The sequence below is a fragment of the Leuresthes tenuis genome, unplaced genomic scaffold (assembly GCF_036924035.1).
Source record: "Leuresthes tenuis unplaced genomic scaffold, fLeuTen1.0.hap1 SCAF_13, whole genome shotgun sequence".
NCBI lineage: Eukaryota > Metazoa > Chordata > Actinopteri > Atheriniformes > Atherinopsidae > Leuresthes > Leuresthes tenuis.
This window is the reverse complement of record NW_027325367.1, coordinates 4,997,122-5,021,527: the sequence shown is the minus strand read 5'-3', so window position 1 is coordinate 5,021,527 and position 24,406 is coordinate 4,997,122. Positions and strand designations below refer to the sequence as shown.

The 24,406-nt window shown below is 44.0% G+C and overlaps 2 protein-coding genes and 1 non-coding gene across 3 annotated transcripts in view; 2 read left to right on the top strand and 1 right to left on the bottom strand.

Moving 5' to 3' along the window:
• Positions 1 to 570: 570 nt before the first annotated feature.
• cad (carbamoyl-phosphate synthetase 2, aspartate transcarbamylase, and dihydroorotase) lies at positions 571 to 19,655 on the bottom strand. Its single transcript, XM_072361688.1, has 45 exons — positions 19,550 to 19,655; positions 19,292 to 19,461; positions 18,335 to 18,474; positions 18,018 to 18,147; positions 17,792 to 17,934; positions 17,483 to 17,624; positions 16,939 to 17,110; positions 15,915 to 16,100; positions 15,687 to 15,796; positions 15,368 to 15,510; positions 15,057 to 15,188; positions 14,531 to 14,764; positions 14,227 to 14,448; positions 13,950 to 14,138; positions 13,698 to 13,822; positions 13,419 to 13,552; positions 13,163 to 13,275; positions 12,016 to 12,180; positions 11,856 to 11,941; positions 11,486 to 11,732; positions 10,917 to 11,015; positions 10,571 to 10,795; positions 10,273 to 10,455; positions 9,955 to 10,173; positions 9,023 to 9,190; positions 8,761 to 8,943; positions 8,058 to 8,162; positions 7,264 to 7,509; positions 7,093 to 7,174; positions 6,616 to 6,782; positions 6,369 to 6,533; positions 5,769 to 5,900; positions 5,407 to 5,608; positions 5,132 to 5,322; positions 4,856 to 4,996; positions 4,689 to 4,778; positions 4,451 to 4,592; positions 4,041 to 4,234; positions 3,876 to 3,950; positions 3,487 to 3,699; positions 2,627 to 2,752; positions 2,376 to 2,531; positions 2,179 to 2,280; positions 1,618 to 1,712; positions 571 to 1,465 (listed from the first exon to the last, which is right to left on the bottom strand). Exons 2-45 carry the CDS (start codon positions 19,371 to 19,373, stop codon positions 1,366 to 1,368), a joined length of 6,696 nt encoding a protein of 2,231 aa, XP_072217789.1. The 5' UTR covers positions 19,374 to 19,461; positions 19,550 to 19,655; the 3' UTR covers positions 571 to 1,365.
• Positions 19,656 to 20,951: 1,296 nt separating this feature from the next.
• trnaa-ugc (transfer RNA alanine (anticodon UGC)) lies at positions 20,952 to 21,023 on the top strand. Its single transcript has one exon. It is a non-coding gene; the product is annotated as a tRNA-Ala (tRNA).
• Positions 21,024 to 21,687: 664 nt separating this feature from the next.
• ift172 (intraflagellar transport 172) overlaps positions 21,688 to 24,406 on the top strand; it is a 40,338-nt gene continuing 37,619 nt past the window's right edge. Inside the window, exons 1-4 of the mRNA XM_072362355.1 lie at positions 21,688 to 21,840; positions 22,288 to 22,431; positions 23,729 to 23,841; positions 23,944 to 23,983. Coding sequence (XP_072218456.1) covers positions 21,802 to 21,840; positions 22,288 to 22,431; positions 23,729 to 23,841; positions 23,944 to 23,983 — 336 coding nt within the window. The 5' untranslated portion in view covers positions 21,688 to 21,801. The remainder of the gene's footprint in view (positions 21,841 to 22,287; positions 22,432 to 23,728; positions 23,842 to 23,943; positions 23,984 to 24,406) is intronic.

The window sequence follows — 24,406 nt, the reverse complement described above, 5'->3', positions numbered from 1 at the left end:
TACAGATAATCTACGAATGCAGCACCGTAACCGGTTATTTCACCGTTTAACCCGTCCTTATTTACATCAACATTATGTTAAAAGCCGTTATAAATGCTTTATTGATCAATAAGAGAATATGTTAAGATTTTGTTTTGCATACCAGTAATTTGATGAATACTTTCGTTTTCAAATTCTTACTTAAATTAACCTCACGTCGGTTCAAGCCTCGATTTTTCCACAAGGGATCAATACTTTCTCACTTACCGCTTCAAGAATGGCTGATCATCTGGTTTAAATGCAATTTTTGACTAAACTTTGATTCATAAAGTTCTATAAGAGTTTTCGGCCACTTCAGTTTGAACTTGATTGTCAAGTTTTGCTTCTAAATGTGCAATTAAATATTTCATCAATATCTTATGTCATGGTGGCCTCTTGTCTCATCTGTGCAAGTTCATAAATTTTTCTTGTCATCACCAAAAGAATGAATGCATCTCTTGTCTTACATTGCTATAAAAGTTATTCAAACTCAAGATTTTTATTATTTGTACACATACACATTTGTAGGTGTAAAAAACGACGTAGTTTATTGCAAAAGGGAAATTGACTTTATTTTTCCACATAGGAAGCAGTTCACTAACACTTCGCTAACATTGATCCCTGTTACAGTCAAGGAATCACCGACAGTTACAGCAAATACCCATAAATCATCGAAAGACAGTGCTTTAAGAATATTTGTGCGTCACTTATTTTCAGTTGATACTAGACACTGAAGAAAAGAAACATTACAGAAGACAGACAGCTAATGTAACTGGTACCATTGTTGGTCATAGTATAACATGAATGTGCACAAGGAAATGGCGTGATTGACCCATCTTAACATCCTAAAAAGGTCCCTTTAAGTAATTCACACATACTGCAGCAGATTAATCATGTCTTGCGACTACAGTTCTCACCAACTAAGAAAATACACATCTTTAGTTAAAAAAAAAATGAAAATTGCAATTCCCACCTCCATTTTTTCCCCCTTTCAAGGTGCCTCCTATGCTCTTCTCCACAATTTAAAGACAGACAAATGCAAACATGAAAAGACCCTTTGTGCTTTTCAAGCTGATCTGTATGTAAAGTGTTTTAATAATATCTCATTTTTGCAATTCTATTATATGGCTAATAAGAAAAATAGTATTCTGTGTAACTGGAGAGAAGCTGTGGCACAGCGGCGTAATGGAAAATCGATGACTTAATATTTAGCCTTAATCTATGTAATTCTAGAGGTGGAAATGAGAAATTCACAGTTTTTATTAAATAACATGCAGGCACAGGATCTTTAGTGGCATCTTAGTTTTAACACTAATCACTTGGGCTGAGAATAAGGAGTGTGTGGATTTATTTTCCCAGTACGGTGGCCAGAAGGGCCATTCGGATGTACATGCCGTTCTCCGCTTGACGGAAATACGCCGCCCTTGGGTCTGTATCCACCTCCGGACTGAGAAAAATACAAAAGAAAAGGAAGAATTACTTCAAAGTCTTCAAACTAAACTTTTCAGCTAACATGGAAACAGGCATAAAAAAAAACCTGAAAACAAAACAAGACAGGAGGTTCTTCCTCTGTAAAACCTTCAGCTATGTGGGCTTTACCTGATTTCATTGACCCTGGGGAGTGGATGCATCACCACCATCCTCTTTTTGGCAACCGTCATGATGTGAGGAGTCAGGATGAATTGACCAAAACACTGAAAGAATTAAATGTTCATGTTAGCCCTCTGCTTTGGGTACTTTTTACAGCACATATTTGAGTGTCTGAAGTCACCACAAACTCAAGATCTCAGATAAAACCCAACTCTGCCATTTTCCTGAGAGCCAAACAGCCCAACTCCCACATCACATTCTGCTGCATGTGCTCTACCCCAGAAGTAAGAAGGTGAGACTCTTTCTCTCCCTCGTGACCATATGCTGCCTAAAAAGACATTGCAGTGGCATCTTTCTGTCAGTTTGGTGTGTGATCTGAGCTCTCGATCCGTTTACCGACTGCTCTGTCAAAAAGAGGCTGCTTTTCCGTCTCTGTGTTATTTTGACCAAATCATGCCGGACGTTACGTTATAACATCCGGAACCTTTGTCAGGTTGTGGAAAAAGGGGCATAATAGGTCTCCTTTAATACAAAAGACCCCATTAAAGCCATTGTTGAACTGAAACTTACGGCTTGGTACTCATCCTCAGATCCAAACCTCTCCTTCTGAATCCGCGTCATGTAGAGAACGTCGGTCTCAGGCAGAGCCTCCTCAATACTATCAAACTCCTCCTGCAGAAAAGGATGAAAAAAAGCAATCAAATCTAATCTGTTCAGTGTTTTGTTCACATTTCAACACGGTGCGTTTAACACAGTTTAGTCCCCACCTGCTTGATTCCCTTTGAGGCCACATAGTTGATGATCTCTGCTGGCATGTGAAGGTTTTTGGGCGCCACATAGCGCAGCGTGATGCGGTACTGAGTCAGCAGTTTGGCAAGAGAATGAACTGTGCGGCCATGTTTCAGATCCCCGACCATGGTTATCTGAAAGAAAGCACGAGTTCAAATGGGCTTCTGCACAAAGTCTTGATCCCAGTAAGCGTAAGGATTTAAATCAAAGTTGTTTAATGGTTTCTCACCGTCATGCCGTTGACCGTCCCCAGCTCCTCTCTGATGGTGAAGACGTCCAGCAGGGCCTGGGTCGGATGCTCGCCCACACCATCGCCAGCATTGATCACCGGCTTACGGGAATGACGTGAAGCTTTCTGTGTGTCGCAGAGAAGAGGAAGTCATTCCAAAACAATTCACAACCAGTAGAAGCCTTAGAGCATCAGTGAAGTTGTGCAATTAGTGGTTACTATAAAGCTATGAAGTTTGACAACCAGAACTGGTGTGCCAACAAAAGCTGAGCCTGTTTTCTGTTCCGTTCATAAACCTTTGTGGCAACAGGTCTTATGGAGGGATGAATCCTCCCCAGAGCCCGGACATCAACATTATTGAAGCAGTGTGGGATCATCTGACAGAGAACGGAACAAAAGGCAGCCGACATCCAAAGAAGAGCTTTGGGATGTCCTTCAAGAAGCCTGGAGAACTATTCCTGAAGACTCCTTAAAGAAATGACAGAAAGCTTGTCTCAGAGGGTTCAGGCTGAGTTGGAGGATAAAGGTGCAAACTCTGCCTCTGGCTTATATGCTGTATTTCCATTTATGTTTGCACATGATTCAGCAAATCACTGCACATATTTCCTCATGTTCCTGGCAATTGGACTAATATCTGAGAAAATTAATCCAAAACAACATTTTAGGTTGTTCAACTTTTTCCTCAGACTTCTTCGGTTGAATAAACTGGAGAAATTAAGAGTTTGGTGCATTATCAACTGCATAACCATTTACATTCACAGCTGCGTGCATCCTCTTTCATTTTTAATGCTCTGCGCGCCGCATCATTCCCTTTTAATGATGATGGGAAAATATCGGGTGATATCACAGCTGAAACTCACCTCTACGGCTCCTGGTGTTGGATGTCGGAGCACCAGGACGTCAGCATAGCTGCTCATAGTCTGGACAGAGTCTGCCAGCGATTCTCCTTTTTGCGAGGATGAAGTGGAGTCACTGAAGTGCACGACCGAGCCGCCCAGACGCTGCATAGCTGCTGTGAAGGAGCTGCTGGTGCGAGTGCTGACCTCATAGAATATGGATGCCATCACCTTACCCTGCGCGGGAAGAAGAGAAGAACACGATTCAGAGCGGAGCATCAGGCACAGAAGTACTCAGATGAGCTATACGGACCACCAAAATACACCAAAAACCTTAAGGCAAAGCATTTATTTCCCAGGACTGATAGCATGTCTGCTGTAATTTAACAAAAGACCAAACTTCTTGGAAATACCTTCAGGAGTTCCAGGCTCCGTTCCTTCTGAACCATCAAACGCAAAGTGTGAGCAACATTGAAAAGGTGAGAGATCTGAAACAAGAAAAAAAAAAAGACTGAAGTGCAGTATTATGAGTATTGAATGCATGTCACCATCCCTGTCAGTGTGTTTCTGCAGTGTACCTGCTCCTTGCTGAACTGCCTGACGGAGATGATGTGCTGGCCCATAAACGGGTGCAGCAGGGGAGATGTCTGGAAGTGTGACACCTGCACAGGAGTCACCTGTCCCGGCCCGGACTGCGGCGAGAGCAGCCTGGATAGAGGTGGAGGATGGCTGTAGCCGTCGCAAGCACCGGCGGGTGGCAGAGTGATCATGTCTACAGAAATCAGAGTCAAAATGTGCCAATTTCTCCGTGGAAAAAAGAAGGTAAAAAAAAATGCTATGCCACTACTTTCATTCTTTTTTAATTAAGTTCCTGCATTACACTAAAGAACAGAGAATGCACACGATAAAGTCTTTTATCAACACCGTCTTCTACACTTTGACTTCAAGGAGCCATAAGTGTGTCAAAGCATTGTGGGAGTTGTAGTACCTGGTGGCAGTCCAGGATCAGAGGAGCGGTGGATGCGGGCAGGCAGCAGGAAGCGTGAATCTCCAGTAGAGCGGCGAGGACTCTGTGCTCGGATTCGGACCGGGCATTCACGGGGAGGAGTGGGACGTGGGCGCTCGGGAGTCTGACCGAACCGAATAAATACATCCTCATAAGAAAACAGCACAGCCTGCAGCTTAAGACTCGTATCAAACAACAGTTAGGTCAGCTGTGTCGTTACCAGAGGGGTTTCTTTAACAGGTTCAGCTGGATGGATCGAAGCAGTGGGCCAAGTCTTCACATCCTCACCGTAACCAGGAGGCACCAGTACCTGCAGTAGACAGCTTTTGTAAGATTTTCCTGCAACAAATTACCACAAATAAATGAAGAGGCAGAGTGAGCGCTGACCTGGCCATCGATGTAGGCCACCTCTCCTCGGAGCACCACACGACGGACTTTACCCTTCACCTTCAGGCCTTGGAAAGGTGTCCACTTGGACTTTGTGAACTGCATGGCCTTAGGAATGACCCACTCCTGCTCCAGGTCCACCTGAAGGTCACAGAAATATATCAAAGTACAGTTTTATACATAATGTACGAAAACACAGGCTGCGGTGTCAGATTTGGTATAAAGAGGGCTGCTGCACAGAATTCATAGTCTAGAACTCCGTGTGTGTCTGTGTACCTCCACATATGTGTTTTCTTGAACAGGCAGATTGAAAATCTTTCGTGGGTTGTCATAAAGACGTCTGATGATGTCATCCAGGGTCAGCCGTCCATCGCTGACGGCCGTCAGCAGCAGCGGGAGCATCGTTTCCAGGCCGGGGTAACCAGGAGGAGGACGCTCACTGTTCTTCTCCTCCACAGAGTGAGGAGCTAAAAAGCAAAACAAAATAACATGAATAGCCCGTGAAGCTGGAGTGGTTTCTGTGGTCTGTGGCTGCACGTGTCCACTCTAACCGTGGTCTGTAGCAAAGCAGTCGATGATGTCCAGGTTTTCCCAGAGGGCCTCCATGTCCTCACGACTTCCCAGCATTGGTCGGACCTGTGCGCGGCCCTCACCGATATCCGGCAAATTTTCCTCACACAGGAACAGGTGATGAGGCGCCACCTCGCAAGTGACCTGGATGCCCTTCTGCTTTGCAGCTCGGATTATCAGGATCTGACAGCCAGAGGTGAGTCATAGTGATTCAAAATGGAGTTCAGAAATTTCAGATCAGCTTTATGGAAACTGTATCACATTCAGATATGAAGTAAACACCAACTCCAGTATTCTGAAGTAAGGTTCTGCTCATATCCGATTAATCAAAATGGTTCTTCACCTCCTCCTTCTTGGCCACGTGGCAGATGTGGACTGGGCGCTGGTAGAGCTGGGCCACCATCAGGATCGCAGCAACCGTCTGTTTCTCAGCGTGAGCCACGATGGGCATGTGTTTGGGCCACTTCTCGAAGTGCTTTAAACAGACGCAAACAGTTAAGTCGCAGCTCCGCTACTGACCAGAAACAGGCTCCAAATTCGCTTAACAAATTCCCTCCAAACCCTCAAGTTCAGGTCAAATTAAGCAGTTTTTAAGTTGTTCCTGAACGTCACACGAATCAAGAAGTGGGTCAGTGATTTCAGGCCTAAAATGTGCACCCAGATCTCTTCCAAACCTATAAAAAAAAGTGAGGGTTAAACGTTGGTGAAGCTTCCACAACGTCTCTAAGGTATGTTTCTGTAAAAAGAGAGCAGGTGCTTTGGTGACAGAAACGATTTAAAAGGCTGTGTTTGATTATTCTACATCAGCGTAGACACAAAAAGACTAAATAATCTGAAACAATAAGAACAAAAGTTAAGTACAGAGAGGTGAAAACTGTAAAGATTTCTACATTTTAAAGAAGAACACCAAAATAACAAGATCTTTAAGGAAAATTCAACTAACCTCCATCCACAGAGAGACGTTGTCCATCTTGAGAGTGGAGTACGTGTCGTTCAGATACATCTTCAGGCCCGCAGTGTGGCTGGCGATGTGTGGCAGCGTGGCGGCGTTGTCTGAAGCGGCGCCCACGTACAGGGCGTAGTCACAGCGGCAGCCTGCTTTGGCCAGCTGACGATAGAGTTCATCATTTACATCACATTTACACGCATCACCTGAGCCGAGTTTAGACTAACAGAAACTGTGGTCCTACCCTCTGGATCAGGGCCAGGGAACTGGCGTCTGTGATGGCGGGGGACGTGTTGGGCATCGCACAGACCAGAGTGACTCCTCCTGCCAGAGCAGCCGCGGTACCAGAGCAGAAGTCCTCCTTATGGGTGGCACCGGGCTCCCGTAGGTGAACGTGGACATCAATCAGACCTTAAATTCAATCAGTTTATACGAGTAAGTAGGTCACTCCAAAACTACTAACGACTAGGTTATTAGAAAAGTACAAATCAAACAATTAAAAATTTAGCCACCAGTTATGATGCGTCTGAAAGTTTAAGATACGTCTTAAAACTAACATTTCTTACAAGAAAAACAACAAAAAAAACCTTCTAAAGCCTTTGAGAGAACTGAATTCACAGCTTATCACACAGATCATTTCTCCCAACAACACGGGGACTTCGCCTGAAGGCTCCTGATTTCCAGAACAGCAAAGAGCTGAAGATGAGATGCAGTGACTCACCGGGCAGACGGACGAGCGTCTGTGAGGCCATGCTGTCAATGTGAGTTTTCACTGGCGGAAACCTTCCAATCTGACGAAGAGCCTGCAAACAAGCCACTCCATATGACTTCTAATGACACAAAAATACTAAAGAGCAGGTTTAAAAGGACCAAAGAAGAGAAGAGGACTTACCTGGACAAAGAGCTTGGTGCACTTGATGTCGATGATAAGTGGGACAGAGTAGTCCACAGCCATGCGTCTGGTCCTGTAGCCTTTGGTGACGAAGGAGGAGAGCCTCCGACCTCCACTGTTCCTCATGGAGAGGTTAACGACCAGGTCGAAGTGGTTCTCCTCCAAGTAGTTCATGATGCTGCGCTGCTTCTCTTTGTTGGGACAGTCACTGTCCTCCTCCTCAAAAGGCCAATCTACTGCGGTCACCTGGAGTGGAGGCGGAAACCATTCTACAACTGCTTATCCATTCATCTATTCATGCAGTTCTATTTCTGAGTCTCTATGGTGAGAAGTGGGCCTTTTAACCAAAGAATAAAAACCTTGTACAACCAGACAGAAGCAGTCAAGTCTGACTAAATCCAAATCAAACAAGCCAACTATGCCAAGCTTTCAGTCACTGTATCTCCACACTATGGTGGCCTCCTGGACCGATACAGTAAACAGGATTGACAAATCTGCAAAGGGACCTTCTTTGGATGAAAATGGATCATTCTAAGATAGTGGAAACATGTTTGGACTGATATGATGAAGATTAAAACTGCCCTGCATGCTCCTCTGCAGGAAAACACAATGAGGAATAGATCATTTAATTAAAATGAACAATAATTGAAGGCGTTTTTGGGTTCCGGTCCCAAAGCAAAGCGGGATAGCCTGCGTTATAAGCAAGGTCAAAAACAATGACACCCTGAACTGCCCCCCCCCCCCCTCTTTGTTTTATGAAGTCAATCTAAATATGAAGCAGATGTTAGGTTTACCTTCACTCCGTGTTCGGTGTAGAAGTCAGCAGTGCCCAGACTGGCGTACAGGTCGTATCCCAGAGACTCCAGAGCCTGCACGGTGGGCAGCAGCTCACTCTTGTTCTACGAACACACAAATCAGAGCAAACCATCTGGTTTATCCATAACCCCATTTTAAACTATTTCATGCCCAAGTTTAACAGCACAAAGATCCTTTGTTAATTTGCCCAGTTTCTATTTCAATGCGTTTGTTCTGTAAAAGTATTCCATAGCTTCCTATTTTTAACATATTTTCTGTTTTAGAGTCAGTTATTCTATTCCAGTTTGTCTGGATGCAGTTTTATTGTGTTGAGACACTGGGAGTGTTTTCTTTACACGCGTTTAAAGTGGATCTAAATGAAGCGTGACTAATAAAATGACCTGACCTGAAAATTCCATGGTGCAAGGAGAAATTGTGCATTTTCTGGTTACAGGCAACACTTCTGTCAGACACGCACCATCATACGAGGTTTGTGTGAATGCAATCTGCAGTTTTACTTCCACTTGGTTCAGCAGAAACAAAACATCTGTTAATCACAACCCACAGCTGCAGCGTTACAGTGAAACGTGTCACGTCTTCTGCCAGCGAGATCACCGAGCAGCGGCCACAGCTGGCCAGCAACCACTCAGCGTAACCCTTCCAAGAGGTCGTTTTGATGTCAGCAAAGCGTCACGCCGGTACCTTGTAGCTGCCGATGGAGAGCAAGATGTTCTTCTTGGGGATCTTGAAGCCAGTTGAGAGCATGGCCTTGAGGTACGCCTCGTATCTGTTCTCCCCAAAGCAGGCCACTTCTCCAGTGCTGGTCATCTCCACCCCGAGCACCACATCAGCTCCGGCCAGTCGAGAGAAGGAGAACTGAGGCACCTGGAGAACAGGTGACATGCTAATGTTAAAACACGTGTGTGAGGTGAAGAAGACGAATGTATCGTTCGAGTCTACTTACCTTTACTCCCACAACTCCTTTTCCTCTCATAAGACCCACTGGCTCCACTTCCTCCCCCATGATGGCCCGAGTTGCCAGGGCAACAAGGTCCACTCCCAGAGTCTTGGATACAAAAGGGAAGGAGCGGGAAACTCTGACGTTGCATTCAATCACCTTCAGCTGGTCGTCCTGGCAGGAAAACCACATCATCGAGTTAGCGACAAGTAAAACGTAAATATCCCCTGGCCTTCAGTTCATATAGAGCCTCTTTTTCTTCACGACTAACATTGCTACTTCCTTTCTTGAGCAATTCAAACAATGCTACAACTAGCAGTCGCTGAAGGATGTCTGACGATCAGGCAGGAAGAAAAATGGTAAACACATCTTCAGTCCCGTTTCAGTCACCTTTAATTGTACAAAAATGACTTTCTTTGAGCCGAGTTGCTTAATTTCATTCATAAATCCTCACGTTGTCTTCACATCAGGCAGTTTTTTTCATTTCTAGACAAATGTGTCCTGCCAATGACACTTAAAAACTTGAAGATTTGCATTTTTTGTGATGTTTTCAACCCCGTTTTTCATGCTGATCAAAAAGATAAGATGGCGTCACCATTCCTATCCCACCAATGAATCACCGACTAACAGATGACAACAGGCACACTACCAGAACCATTTACCACTGCCATGCTGGCTGGAACATCAAGATTTTAGGCCTATCAACAATATTAACGTTCAGTTTAATTACTGTCCAAATATAATGTAAAAAGCGTCGACTTTAAGTCCGTTTCCAGGTCTGAAAGTGGAAACCAAAATGATTTTTGCAGCTAAGACTGAATGCCTCACATGCAGGCACTTCAGTCACCTACAACATATCAGGAGGACCACAGGTAAATGTCAAACGATCAGACAGATTATGCGTTTATTACAGAGTTTAGCTTCCACAGTGCTCTCACCTTGGCGATCAGCTGCAGGTTAAAGGGTCCAGTGACCTGCAGCTCCAGGCCGATGGCGTGAACGATCCTCATAATCCTCTCTATGGTCTTCTGGTTGAGGTCCTGAGGTGGCGTCACCAAGGTGGCGTCACCAGAGTGCACGCCGGCGTTCTCCACATGTTCAGAAACTGCAATGGCCATCACTACCCCATCACAAGCCACCACGTCTACGTCTATCTCCTGCAAAACCCCAAAACAGTGCAAACTCACTGAAGCCAGTTCAATTACTTTTGGATATATTTTGACAACATTTATCTGCTGTTTTGTGTTCGCACTGACCTTGGCCTCCTGTATAAATTTAGAGATCACAACAGGATGTTCTTTGGACACAGCCACAGCATCAGTCAGGTATTTCTCGAGGTCGCGGTCGCTGTAGGCGACGTTCATGGCCGCTCCGCTGAGAACGTAGGAGGGCCGAACCAGGCAGGGATAACCGACGGTCTCGCAGAAGTTCACAGCAGACTGAAATTAAAGCGAAAGCTAAAAAATTACAGTGAAAACTAGGAAATAATTGGCTGTGCATGGGTAAAAGATGTAAAGGCAGAAACAAACGCAAATAGCGCTTAAAAATGCGTACCTCTGTGTCAGAGAGCTCCTTCCACTGCGGCTGGCTGATGCCGATGGTGTCCAGCATCCTGGAGAACTTGAACCGATTCTCGGCACTGTCGATGAACTCGGGTGAAGTTCCCAAGATGCGACACTGCTGACGGTGTAGGGACATGGCGATGTTGTTGGGCAGCTGGCCTCCCATGGAGAGGATCACACCCTCCGGGTTTTCCCTCTCATAGATATCCATCACCACCTAAGAGGTGGTGCGTTAGTTTAGCTAAATGTTGTGCCCCTTTACTTTAAATACAACAGCGGTACAATAAAGTGCTACTTATTTCAATCAGATGTAAAATGTTGCACGACAAAAGACTCACCTCAAAGGAGATCTCATCAAAGTAGAGGCGGTCACACATGTCGTAGTCCGTGCTGACCGTCTCAGGGTTGTAGTTCACCATGATGGTCTTATAGCCCATCTGAAAATGATGTGACAGTCTGACTGAGTACCATAACTCACAACTACGCTCTGGACATCCCTTCGTTGGCTCCCTGCCTGTTCCAGGACTAATTCTTTATTGGTTGCATCTCACCGAACAGATCTTATCCACAGCTCCCCTGTAAGAGCACCGGTCGACCAGCCAGTGTCTCTCAGATGTTCTAAGAGCTAAATTAGAACATAGCGGTGACTGAGCTTTTTCAGGCGTGTCCATATGCATGCTGCTTAGATTGTAAATGTATTCAAATCATTGCTCAAGTCTGACCTCTTCTCCTTGGCTTTTCACTTTAAAACGAGTGAAATTTTGGTCAGTCGTTTGTATTTTAGCACTGGTAATGAAGTACCGCACTCATAACTCATAACCAAATGTATGCAGGCCGCAACACAATAAAAACAAATGTGGTCAAACAAGCATTTTTGTGGACTGTGATCATCTCACGAAGGCCTGACCTTCCTGAGCTCCGTGATGCATCCAACCGCACACCAGTCAAACTCCACGCTGCTGCCGATGCGGTACACACCCGAGCCGATCACCATGACGTGCTGTTCATCGAAGCCCAGGTCGTTTTCGGTGCCGTGGTAGGTCAGGTACAGGTAGTTGGTGTGGGCCGGCCACTCTGCCGCCACCGTGTCGATCTGTTTCACCACAGGCAGGATGGACCAATCGTGACGCAGCTTTCTGACGGCCAGCTCAGTGCTGCCAGATGGAAAACGGATTTAATGGGCGAAGCCAAACACAGGAAGAGATAAACTAGCTTTTTTAGACTCTCTGCTGTGCCACAGAATGCACCCTTGGGCCGGTCTCTACGTTCTTACCCACCTCTGCACAGCGAGCGCTATCTGCTTGTCGGAGAAGCCCAGCTGCTTGGCCTTACGCATCACCTCTGGAGGCATCGTGCTCTCGTCCTGGGTGGAGAATGGTTTTACATTAAAAACAGTCAAGTTGAATTGTTTCGTGCGACTTCTGTCGTCGGCCCAACCTGATTGTACGTCTCCAGCAGTCGCTCGTGGTCAGCGATGTTCTTCATCTTGTGCAGGAACCAGCGGTCGATCTTTGTGAGCTCGTACAGCTGGTCCACCGAATAACTGGCTCTGAACGCCGCCGCCAACACAAAGATACGCTTGTCTGTGGGAGTCTGCAACTCCTGGTGAGCAAAGGAGACAAAAGCATGACGACAGACTGAATTTAGATATTTTACGCGTCACTTTAACATCTGGACAGGTACTTTGGTTCATTCTCTATAAATTCAGCCACATGCACAGCAGCTGCGAGCAGTGAAAAAGAGCTCCAGACCGACTTCTTTCCACTAACAGCAGCGGTGCACTGCTTACATTCACTTTAATGCAACACTTTCACATTTCTTTCTATCTTAACTGCATTTCTGAACAATTTAAGGAAATAGAACTTTACAAGAAAAACATTTAGTAAGTTAAACAGTGCTTCATTCATTTAAAAACCTCGACACGTTCTCTTTTTATCTTTTACTTTTTACGCATTTTTGCGTGTGTGAAACATGCTGCAGCTGTTTTAAAAACCAAATGTGTGCAGTGTCTCCGCACAGCTAGAAATGCGCAAGAGTTGTGTGACTTTGCTCTCCCCCAGGAGTCTTCGCTGTGCAGTTTTGAAGCTTCTCTCTCGCTTCTACACACCTTCATCTCGATCCAGTGTGCTGTTTTTAAAAGAATGCTGCCATATTTCACATAAGCCGGTGAAAAGCTTTCAGCGATGGCGCCACAGACAACAGCACCACCTGTTGGCCCAGTTCAAACACCTTTCTTGCACATCTGGAATGACTGTTTTTTGTGAACTTTTAAATGGAAATATTGGGGTATTTTTCCTCTTTTTTATCATTAATTTAAGAAAAAAAAACTTGCATTGCAAAATCTGACCTTGAGTAAGGAGGTAGCATATGACGCTATTTTGTCACAATGTGAGCTCACTCAGCATGTAAATGTAAAAAAGTGCTTCAAGAAGGATCTTGACTGACCATTAAACATCACAGTTTTTACCCCAATTTATAAGCATCACTTACCAAGATCCTTTCGGTCTCTGAACAACTTACCATAGACTTGAGGATTGTTACTCTAGTCACAGTTTAAGAGCACCAAAAATATGAGCAAACAAACCTTCTCAGAGCAGGGCTTGATGGTGTGATCAAAGCCCACACAGTTCTCATCCACCATCCTCAGAGCTTTCTGGAAGGCCTCCTCAAAGCTCCGACCAATAGCCATCACCTCTCCTGTCGAGTAAAACGATCAAAAACATGCGCCAATCAACAACAGGACAACTAGAAACTTAGGATGGAAATTAACTGCACAGCAGACAGCTGTAATGTGAGTAATATGATGTGGAAACGCAGTGAAATGCAATCATTTGTCCTACCAACGCTCTTCATGGAGCTGCCAATCTTAGTGGAAACCCTGAGGAACTTGCTGAGATCCCAGCGGGGCACCTTCACCACACAGTAGTCCAAACTAGGCTCAAAGTTTGCGGTTGTCGAGTTGGTGACAGAATTTCTACAACACAAACAGATTCATTTTAAATACTTTGCAAATATTTACCATAATCAAATCATTTAACATAAAACCGGGAATGAGAAAAGATGGAGAAGAAGGACAGCTCGTCAGAGTTTTCTAGCATACTATCAGCACAGAGACGTACTTGAGTTGCGGCAGCGGGATCCCCAGGCCAAGCTTAGCTGCTACGTAGGCTAAAGGATAACCAGTTGCTTTACTGGCCAGAGCCGAGCTCCGCGACAGGCGGGCATTCACCTCGATGATGTAGTACTGAAAAAGAAAAAGCACGTGTCTTTTTAAAGGAAGCACAAGCCAGTCAATGTTCTAACTGTAAAACACAGCCAATCCAACATAGCTGTGTGCTTTTTCAGAACCATGCTGTCACGTTGAAGTATACCTGGTCTGATTCTGGGTTCAGGGCATACTGGATATTACACTCCCCCACGATGCCAAGGTGCCTGATCACTTTGATGGCCGTGTTCCTCAACATGTTGTACTCGTGGTCGTTAAGTGTCTGACTGGGTGCCACCACAATGGACTCCCCCGTATGGATGCCTAAGGGGTCAATATTCTCCATGTTACACACCTAAACAGGAGAAACCACAGGAAACCGTCAGCTCGGGGTCATTTTATCACAGCTCTATAAGTTTGTCCACCAGTTTCTTTTTACTCACAGTGACACAGTTGTCATAGGCGTCCCGGACCACCTCGTACTCAATCTCCTTCCACCCTTTGAGGGATTTGTCCACCAGCACCTGAGAGGTGTGGGCGAACGCTGACGTCACCAGTGTGATCAGCTCCTCTCGGTTGTTTGCAAAACCAGAGCCCAGACCGCCGAGAGCAAATGCTGACCGAACCAGGACGGGGAAGCCCAGACGCTCAGCAGCTGCCACCGCCTACAAAAGCATTAAAGATGAGTCTAAACATCCGAAACAGAGAGAAAACAAACCAGACGGCACATGCTGAGGGACTCCTCACCTGCTCTACTGACAGTGCTGCTTCACTGGGAGCTACGTGCTCATTGATCTCCTCCATTTTCTCCACAAAGATCTTCCTGTCTTCAGTCATCTCGATGGAGGCCACCGGCGTTCCCAGAACCTTGACTTTGTACTTCTCCAGGACGCCCAGCTTGGTCAGCTCCACCCCACAATTCAGAGCCGTCTGGCCTCCGAAAGTTAGCAGAACTCCATCTGGGCGCTCATTTTTTATCACCTGTTGGAGCAAAGTGGAAAGACATGTGGCATTTACTCCAAGAAAACCGCCTGTATCCTGATATGTCCACATAATCCTTTCTTTGGTCGGATATGTGCTGGGGACTACGAATTAAAGAAGAGCCGGAGAGGAAAATCCTTCAAGTATAAGAGATTTATCTTAGAGCTTAACAAGGTGACATCTGGCCGGGCCGCACACCAAAGAAAACATCCCATCTGCTCTGCTGCACTTCTGAGAAAAGGATGCATCTCTCCAGGGAGAGTTACCTCCAGACAACAGAAAGAATCCATACCTGGGTGACGTACTCTGGTGTAATTGGCAGGAAGTAGACTTTATCCGCAAGCCCTTTGGAGGTCTGGACAGTGGCGATGTTGGGGTTGATCAGCACAGTCTGGATGTTCTCTTCCTTCAGAGCCTTAATAGCCTGGTAAAAAAAGCACAGTTCGTTTAGATGGACAATGGAAGATAATTCGATGCTTTAAAGTGAGACTTCTAGCTATTTTTTAAACTTGTACCACCCTTAATGCATGATAAACTAATTCAACTGAAGCCAAACTCTATCCCAGGACAACTTTTATCAAAAAGAGCTCATCTTTTCCAGACCTGGGAGCCAGAGTAGTCAAACTCCCCAGCCTGGCCGATGGACAGCCCACCAGAGCCCAGGATGAGGACTTTCCTGGGTCTCACAACCTCTTTGGCTTTCAGGGCACCAGGGTAGGTGAGGTGGTCCATCAAACGCTGCTTCACTGGAAGAAAACGTGCACAAAGATTTTTATTTTGTTGCTATGACACGCACAACTGATTCTAAAGCACCAAACTGGGAATAAACGACTCATCAGCAACATGAAACCTTTTAAATCCATGAATGCATTGAAATAAAGTGTTAAAGGGGAGAAAATAATCTTAAATAATGAAATGTTACCAGATTTTGCAGCGTTTCCCTCTTTGTGCTCTTTCACAGAGTCGAGGAAGACGTCGAACAGGCTCTCCAGGTCAGTGGGGCCGGCCATGTGCTCTGGGTGGAACTGAACACTGGAGGAAATCATCAGAGCAGTTAATCGTCTTTTTAAAGCAGATATGAAACCTCCACGCAGCTGAACTCGGGCCCTTTAGCCGCGAGTCTTTATGCATCCGTGTCTCCGACGGTTACCTGAACAGGGGCTTTGTGTTGTGTACGATGCCCTCATTGGTGTGGTCATTAGCGTTGGTGAACAGCACGTCCCAGTCGTTCGGCAGAGTGTCGGGGTCCACAGCAAACCCGTGGTTCTGACTGGTGATGAAGCAGCGATCTGTGCCGTTATGGATGCACGGCTGGTTGTGGCCACGGTTTCCATACCTGGCAAACAAGAGAGATGTGAAACACTCCTTTAAACAATCTGCTTGTTTTCCATGAGAATAACTTCCCCTGATCTGTGTCTAATGCAGCAATAATCAAAGTAGAAGCTGCATTTTCCTTATTTTACTGCTTTTAGCAGAGACGATGATGTATTTGGCTTGAAGAATCTGAGTGAGAAAGAACCATCTGCAGATTATCTGCCAGCAGCATTCCAGCTGGGTAATGGGAACGCGTCTGCTCACCCTGACCTTCACACCGAGCCTGAGAAAGTTTCTGTCGGCGGACTATCGGACCAGGCAGACACGGCTCGTAGGTGCAGACCGCCTCAAAGAAACCGCCGGCGTGTTTCTTTGAGCCTTTTTCAAAACACGGCTGCTCACTTCAACCCTCTGGTGCTGATACTGAAGAACAGACTGCTGAGGACAGCAAAAATCTGCATTTCACAGCACAACTGTCCCACAGACTGTGTGAGAAAGTGAGAGGCTGTGTTTCTAGAGAGCAGTGAGGATTTTGGATCGGGTCACTGAGGCCACATTTCTTCCCTCCTGTTCCAAAACTCTCCCATAAACTTAGCAAAGGACTGAGTGGGTTCACACCCCCAATACGCCTCGAATTCACTCTCTTGTTAAGGTGTTTCTCAGTCATTTGACTAGTTGATTCATCTTTTCAGCACATTTTGAATGAATCATAGTTTACTGAAACTTGAAAATTGTTTTGTAAGCCAGGAATGTGAATAGAAAACCCAAAATATATTTACATTCCAAGTTAAAAAGCAATCTAAACACCCGCCTGGTCCGAATATCTTTTGTTGTGTGCAGTTAATGATGGAGGTACTCACTTCATCTTGTAGGTCTTCGCCCCAATGACCAAAGACAGCAGCTGATGGCCGAGACAGATGCCAAAAACTGGCTTTGGTTGATCCACACAGACCACCTTCCTGACGTTGTTGACAGTGGTTTCACAGAACTGGGGGTCCCCGGGACCGTTGCTGATGAACAGACCGTCAAAATCTGAAAAATTTTATTTAAAAAAAAATGCTCACGTTACCAAAAACAATGCCGCAATGTGCCCCAGCCCCCCCTCTCAGCCCCTCCCCCAATCAACCATTGTAGAGGAGTCTCAGAGGCCTGACGAGATCAGCATTAATCACTAAGACCAGCTCCTCCGGTCCACATGCACGAGGTCCATTTGTATATTGTAACACAACAACACGCATGACAGTTTTAACATATTAGAGAATCTAACTGAACCGGCAAGTAAACTCAAGTTCTTGATAAGTAGAAGCAAACTAAAAATTCCCACAGTCCTTGTTGACGATGACCCAAACTGTCTAAAAGGCCAAATCAACCCTGTAAGTTACAGTTAGGCGGTGTGTTACTAACCGGAGACATTCAGCGGGTGGTCCCACGGTACAACAGTAACACGGGCTCCTCTCTGAGCCAGGCAGCGGATTTGGTTGTACTTGATGCCGCAGTCCACCGCTGTGATACGCAAACTACCGCTTGGGTTGAATATTCTTGAGTCCTGGAAACACAATGGAATAATTAAAAGGATTTCAGTGAAAACTATCCATCTATTTCTCCAAAATAACCTCACCTTTGTCTTTTTATGTGTTGCTGATGATACAAAAGCCTTTTTAAAAGAGGCTATTCGGAGTGTGTGACAGGTGCAGCAGGGAGTGAAAGGTTTACCTTCATGGACACCTCCTTCACCAGGTTTCTCTTGTTCGGGTTATCAAAGGGAACGCTGTCCTCAGGAGTCCCGTCCACAACCAGCTTCCCCAACATGGTGCCCTTCTCCCTGATCTTTTTAGTCAGACGCCGGGTGTCAACCCCTGGAGTGCATGGAAGTTTGAACAACGCTTAAGTCTGCATTCGTTCGGCTAATTTAGTCTAATTTGGAGGACGATTTTCTGACCTTGCAATCCGGGAATGCCTTCCTCTTTGAGCCACTGGTCCAGCGACTTGACTGAACTCCAGTGACTGGGGTCGTCCGACAGCTCTCCGATAATCAAAGCAGCAGCGTGGATCTTGGATGACTCGAACCACTGAGCAGGAGAACACACAGAAAACCAACCACACCACAGTGTTAATGTAAAACTGTCCACCATGCTTCATCCAGTCACTGTCACTTCACTAAAGCAAGTTTTTCCATTTATGTTTGCGCTACTGCACACCTTGCTTCAACTCCACTTTAACTTAAATAAGTGCAAAGACATGGAAAGTTCAGCTTACACTGCTCAGTCCAAACTCTCCCTCTTCATCCTTTGGTACTCCATAGTTACCAACCAGAGGGTAAGTGAGAGTCAGCAGCTGGCAGCGGTAGGATGGGTCGGTAAGAGCCTCAGGGTAGCCCACCATACCCGTCTGAAACACTGAGCAGACAAGCATGCCTCATCAAACCATAGAAACGGCTGCATGTGTCACATCCATGCCTGTCAGCCCTCAGTTATACGGGTAAACCTAAGAGCTAGAATAAAGGCAACTTGGCTTCAGCTCTCATCCAAAAGGCTTCTTCAGTTCTACAACCAGTTTTTTCGGTCACACTTGGCAGGTCATTAAGGTCATATGCTGTCACTGACTCACAGTGAGGCCAAGTTGCCCTTATTAAAGCTCTGAGGTCTCCTTTTCATGGTTCTTACTCTCACAAAATAGCAAACAGAATGAGTATACTCTACATGATCCACTATAGAAGCTCTAATTTTTATTTTTATTTAAGTGACTTGATTGGTCAAGCATCCATGAAGTTTTCCTACAAAACAACAACAAATTATATAAAAATGACTCGTGGAAATGTGCCCGTTTCCCTCATCGGAACAAGAATACATCTCACAGACCAAAGACTTTGAATAAACCCAGTGTTGCCTCATCTTTAATTTGTCTTCTCGTGCTCAAGCTCAGAAGTTCAACTCTGACTCACAGTCCAGGCTCACACATCAGGCAGTTAAGTGACGAGTTCAGCTAAGTAAACACTACATTTAAAATGGAATTAGGCAACACTATCCTAAGGTTGATAAGAGGAGACAAGTTATCACGGCCTGGTGCTGAACTGGTGTTTGATTGGGTACAATTAATAGAATAAAATACACGTGTATTTAAGATGAACCAGTAGGTGGTCACATACGCAGGTATATTCTGCACAATCAAACTGAAGAAGTACCTTGAGATACCTTACAATTTAAAATGACCTACCAACTTCTCCCGAAATTGACACATTTGCACCAAAAAGGCGTCCACGGAACGTCGCCCCATCCTCCAATATCAAGGTTGCCATCTTCTGCCGGGTGGCTAATGCTAACTACTAAAAACTGACGGATGTTTCAAAGCTGAGAAGCCCCGGTCTCCACGTGAATCACACGCAGCTGAAACAGAAGATGAGAATCGGTAGAAAAAACAGCAATTTAGACGCGCTTTGACCACAAAAAAAGGCCTGGTAGCGTGCTGACGTACCTTTTGTGATTAAATGAAGATAAATAGAGAAAAGCGAGGTAAATTGAAAAATTTGCTGGTTTGTCGGACGGGAGATATCAGAAAAGTGTTCCACACGCGCCACCAGCCGCGTGGAAGTCTACCAGCCGTCTAGGCCCGAACATTAGTCGAACAACGTAACTCATTTCCGTTGAGAACTTTTCAAAATAAAAGAAACGTACCTCTTTGCTGTATTCTCACCAGTTTTAATTCGATGGAACAAAAACAAAAGACAGAGGGTCCATTTACGCCTTCACCAACACCTTCAATATAACTCTAAGATGTTTGCTGTTAGACCAATTATAGTGTAAAATATAAAAGCGTTTCTGTTTGTAAAGCGAGTCAGGATTTATTTTGAAGACAGAGTCTGGGGTTTCCGGGAGAAGCTCGCAATTTAACGATTTTACGTCACCCTACGTAACTCTACTGAGGGGTGTAGCTGTACCAATGCTGCAGCTTAAATGCTACCTCCTTTTGAGGTGAGAAAGTTGGTTTACCTGTGTTCACCACTAAGTGATCAATGTTTTCATGTAACTACTTGGGTGACTATGATTATTTCCCTGCTCAAAGGATCTTAATAAGCCCATTAACTCAGTAAACCTTATTTACTAGTTATTACAGTTTTACATTTTTAAATTACTCATAATAATCCCTCTCAGAGAAACACATACAATCAGAACATCTCGCAAAGTTAATTCAATTTCCCAAACTACATTCAGCTCCATTCAGTTTTATTCATATAGCTCCAAATCCCAAAATATGTCATTGAAAGGCACTTCAGAGGTCCAATCCAATTAAAGCTAATTATAATCAAATTCATTGTAACACAATCATTATCCAATCAAATCAAGATAATTGAAATCCAAATTAGTCCAATTCATATTATGCCATTTTAAAAGATGTCTCCCGGTTAAGGAAACCAATAGATTGCATTTAATAAATGTCAACCCAGTCCTTCGAAAGAATAGCAAAATAATTGTCTTTCAGCCTGGGAGCAAAGTAATTATTACAAAGTAAATTATTGTATCAGGAGGAGTGAAGTCTGTTGATTTCAGTAGAAACTATGACGTATTAGTAAAGTATTTTAATCTGATAGAGGTCACAGTGAAGTTGCAATAGTAGTGGATTAGTACAATACAAAAACGCTCATAATTATAAGAATATCAGATTGATAATTACACTATTTATTTTATGGCAGAGTCTAGGAATTTAGAAACATAAAACTCATAAATAAGATGCCTTTACAATATGGTATATTTTGAACACCTTAAACGCATCCAACCATTGAGGAAATCATTAATACACGTTAATAATGTAAACATCAATAACCAGTAAAGGTGGGAGCACATACAAAGATTCCAGTTGCTCCAGCAATGATATGGAAGGGGATGTAGCTCAGTGGTAGAGCGCATGCTTTGCATGTATGAGGCCCCGGGTTCAATCCCCGGCATCTCCACTCGTTTTGTTTTCGCATTTGTTTAATCCTCCTCTCCTCTTGTGTAAACGAGTCGTTGGCAAATTATCATTGTTCAGATGTCTTAACCAATGATTAACCTACACTCTTACTGTTTTTTGTAAAGTCATTACATTAACATTTATTTTTACGGTTTTACTTTTGGGCTTATTACAATACAATTTTGTCGCCTGTACAAAAGTGTTCTTTGGACGATATATAAGCCTTTTTTGATTGCCCAGTAGTAGTAGTAGTGGTACGGTGTACATTTTAGGACATCCTCAAGATCAGGCCTCAGCGTCAGACCTCAGATGAAAAGGTATAAGGTCTCAGGAAAACCCGCCACACTCGCACCAAACAGCAACATGAAAAATGGTCATCGGACCAAAAAGCCAAAGAAAGAAAATGTCACTCTGAAGCCTGATCCTGAGGATGTCCTAAAATATACACCGTAGCCCAGACATCTTCACGACATCTAGCATTACCTGTAATAACTTTGTTGCTCTTTATATGTTTTTAGTCCTGATTAATATACATATTTAGCGGAAAGGGAGGTGAGAAGCATAGAGACGGTAACTGCAGAGAAACTTTCACATTTCCGGTAGTTTTGAATGCACCATGAGTCCCCGCCCCCAGTGGTAACTAAGGAGATCACCGTTATGTTTACTACAAAGATGTCCACCTTGCTAGCTGCTAGCTTGGAGCTGGGCAGAAAAGTGACCAAAGTCTAAATATCTCAGCACTTATAGGGCTTCCGTGAGCTTCCTGCAGACTTCCTAAGATGCAGCTGAAGCATCTTAAGACACTTTTAACCCCTCAGGTAGGTTCAGCGGTAGATTAGCTGATGCTAGCTGATGCCACAGTTAAAAAAATGTGACTGGTTTAATCGTTGATAGTCATATAATCTGACTTGAAATTCGCTTAAAAAAGCAAATTCCCTGTTTGTCAGTCTGATATGTAATGAATTATATAAATCTGCATTTAACTAGGCGAAACAGGGATTTTTAACTTTGCTTTTTTTTCTTTTCTTTGCTTGCTAGCAGTTGGGGCGCTCTGTCGGTTTAGCTAAAAAAAGCGTCTTTAATCACTTGCTTCTGATTATAATAGTGTTTGCTTGAAGTCTCTGGACAAACTACAACCGCTTTGTCACATAAAACAATCAGATCTTACATTTGTAATGGCTCCAGTCCATTACAAATATCTGACCATTACAAAGTCAGATATGTTCGGCCAAGTTATCCCTGCTGAGTTTTCTTTTCCTTCATAGGAGGGTTCTGCTAAAGTGACATGCACGGCCTGGGCACCAAACAACGCAAAGTTCGCTGTTTGCACTGTTGACAGAGTGGTGTTGCTTTATGATGAGCAAGGAGAGAGGAGGGACAAATTCTCCACCAAACCTCTGGACTCTAAGGTGAGACGGATCATGATGTCTGGTATGACATGAAATATTGTGAGGCATGAGGTGTCATTGTTTTAGACTGACATGAGGTGGTGAAATCAGCTTGTGGATTTGATGGCTGTGATTTATTTGTTGAGGCTGACCCAAATGTACTGCATTTTTGTGATTGAACACTTAAGGGTTTCTGTAAGACATCACATCTGAAAAGGAATGCCTTAATTTAATGCTTGTTGTAGCAACTGCATACGATTATTCAGGAGTTTCAAGACCCCATGCAGGAGCAAGCATGTTCAGAGACATGCCGAAGACAAAAAGGGCCAAAACAAACCCGGTCCCAGAAGATGCCTTCCTCAAGCAGTGGTACAGGCAGAAGCCTGCAGCACTCAATAAGGCCACACAATTTCTGCTCCATCACATTCATCCAAATACCCAGTCAACTCAAAGGTGACAGAGTGGATGAAAGGCTCCTGACAGTTATAGAAAAGAAGAGTGGATGTATTGAGTATTTTTGAAAGGCCAAAAATGTTCTTCAGTTGTTATCTTGTCTTACTTATTTGTTAAACTTTCTGTAAAATTCTGAATAAATGTCAGAAAACAAGTTAGTGAAAAATATAATCGTACTTACGTTTCCTAATAATTGCGTGAACTTAAAATGAATTCCTTTTAGAGCTACAAAACTCACTTTTGTTCTTTTAAACATTCATATTTGAGATTTGTTAACTTAGCGGGGTTTTTTTTTAACCATAAAATTCAGGAGTATAATTTCCAAAGCTGGGAACACTTGACTAATTCTTTTAAAGGATTTTTGTCACATGAATATTCACAGTTGAATTGAACTGTTTGGGGTATGTTATGTACTCTGAATCCATCTTTTAATATACGTATTGTTGTTTTAGCCACACCTGATATCCTGCATATTACATACTTCTGCTGCACTGCGTCTCACTGTGGAACAACCATGATCTTGGGTTTCCCATTTAGATAAAGAAATTAATGGTCACACCTTGCACTACCTGTCCATGTAGGACTTTAAAAGCAGAAACATCCCATGTGACCTGGAATGAAGACCTCCTCCAATAGATAGTCTACATGCTAACTGTGTAATAATGATACTGTGTGTGGATGTGTTGCATTCAGCAGTAACCTCACAAACATGCAGTGTTTTAATCTCTCCCTGCCTGCCACTTGTGAGTTTTATTTCCTCTCTTACAATCCAAGTAATGTTGGCTGCTCTGCTCCGTCATACCTTTGGTTATTCATGTTGCATTAGGGTTTCCTGTAATGATATTTAAACGCAATATCTTGCCAGTATGGAAAACAGAGCTACATGGTTAACGACATGGTCTTCTCACCGGACTCCACCAAAATCGCCATCGGCCAGTCCGACAACATAATCTTCGTCTACAGAATCGGGGAGGAGTGGTATTGACCATGTCTTCATTTAATTTTCTTCATTCAGTTTCATGTTAAAGTACATTTTGATGCATCCCAACAGATTTTAATCAGTTTTATTGTCTCTTGCAGGGGGGACAAGAAAGCAATTTGCAACAAATTTGTTCAGACGGTAAGTAAAGAGGCAATAAAGGGAAATGCTGCTGCACTAAAAACAGTGACACTGTGTCTTTTGTGAGGATAATGAACATGCCAGAAAGAATGTACATTTTAAGGACTCATAGTTATTGCTACTTCTTCAAAGTTAATGGAATATTCTTTGAAAAGCTTCAGAGAAATTGTACCTTATGGAAACTCACATCATGCACCCTTCCAGGGGATTGTCAGCCATCATATGTGATATTGTGGTCACGCGAGTCAAGGCAGCATTATATGCCCTGCTTTTGATTTTTAGGACCCTCGTGGAATTTGAAATGGGTATTACAAGGAAAGCAGAGATCAGACTGGTCAGATTCTCAGTAGAAAGTTAGATTTAAAGCTTTATTTCAGCTCTGTGATGCACCATCGGTCTCAGCATCATGTACCTGACGGTGTT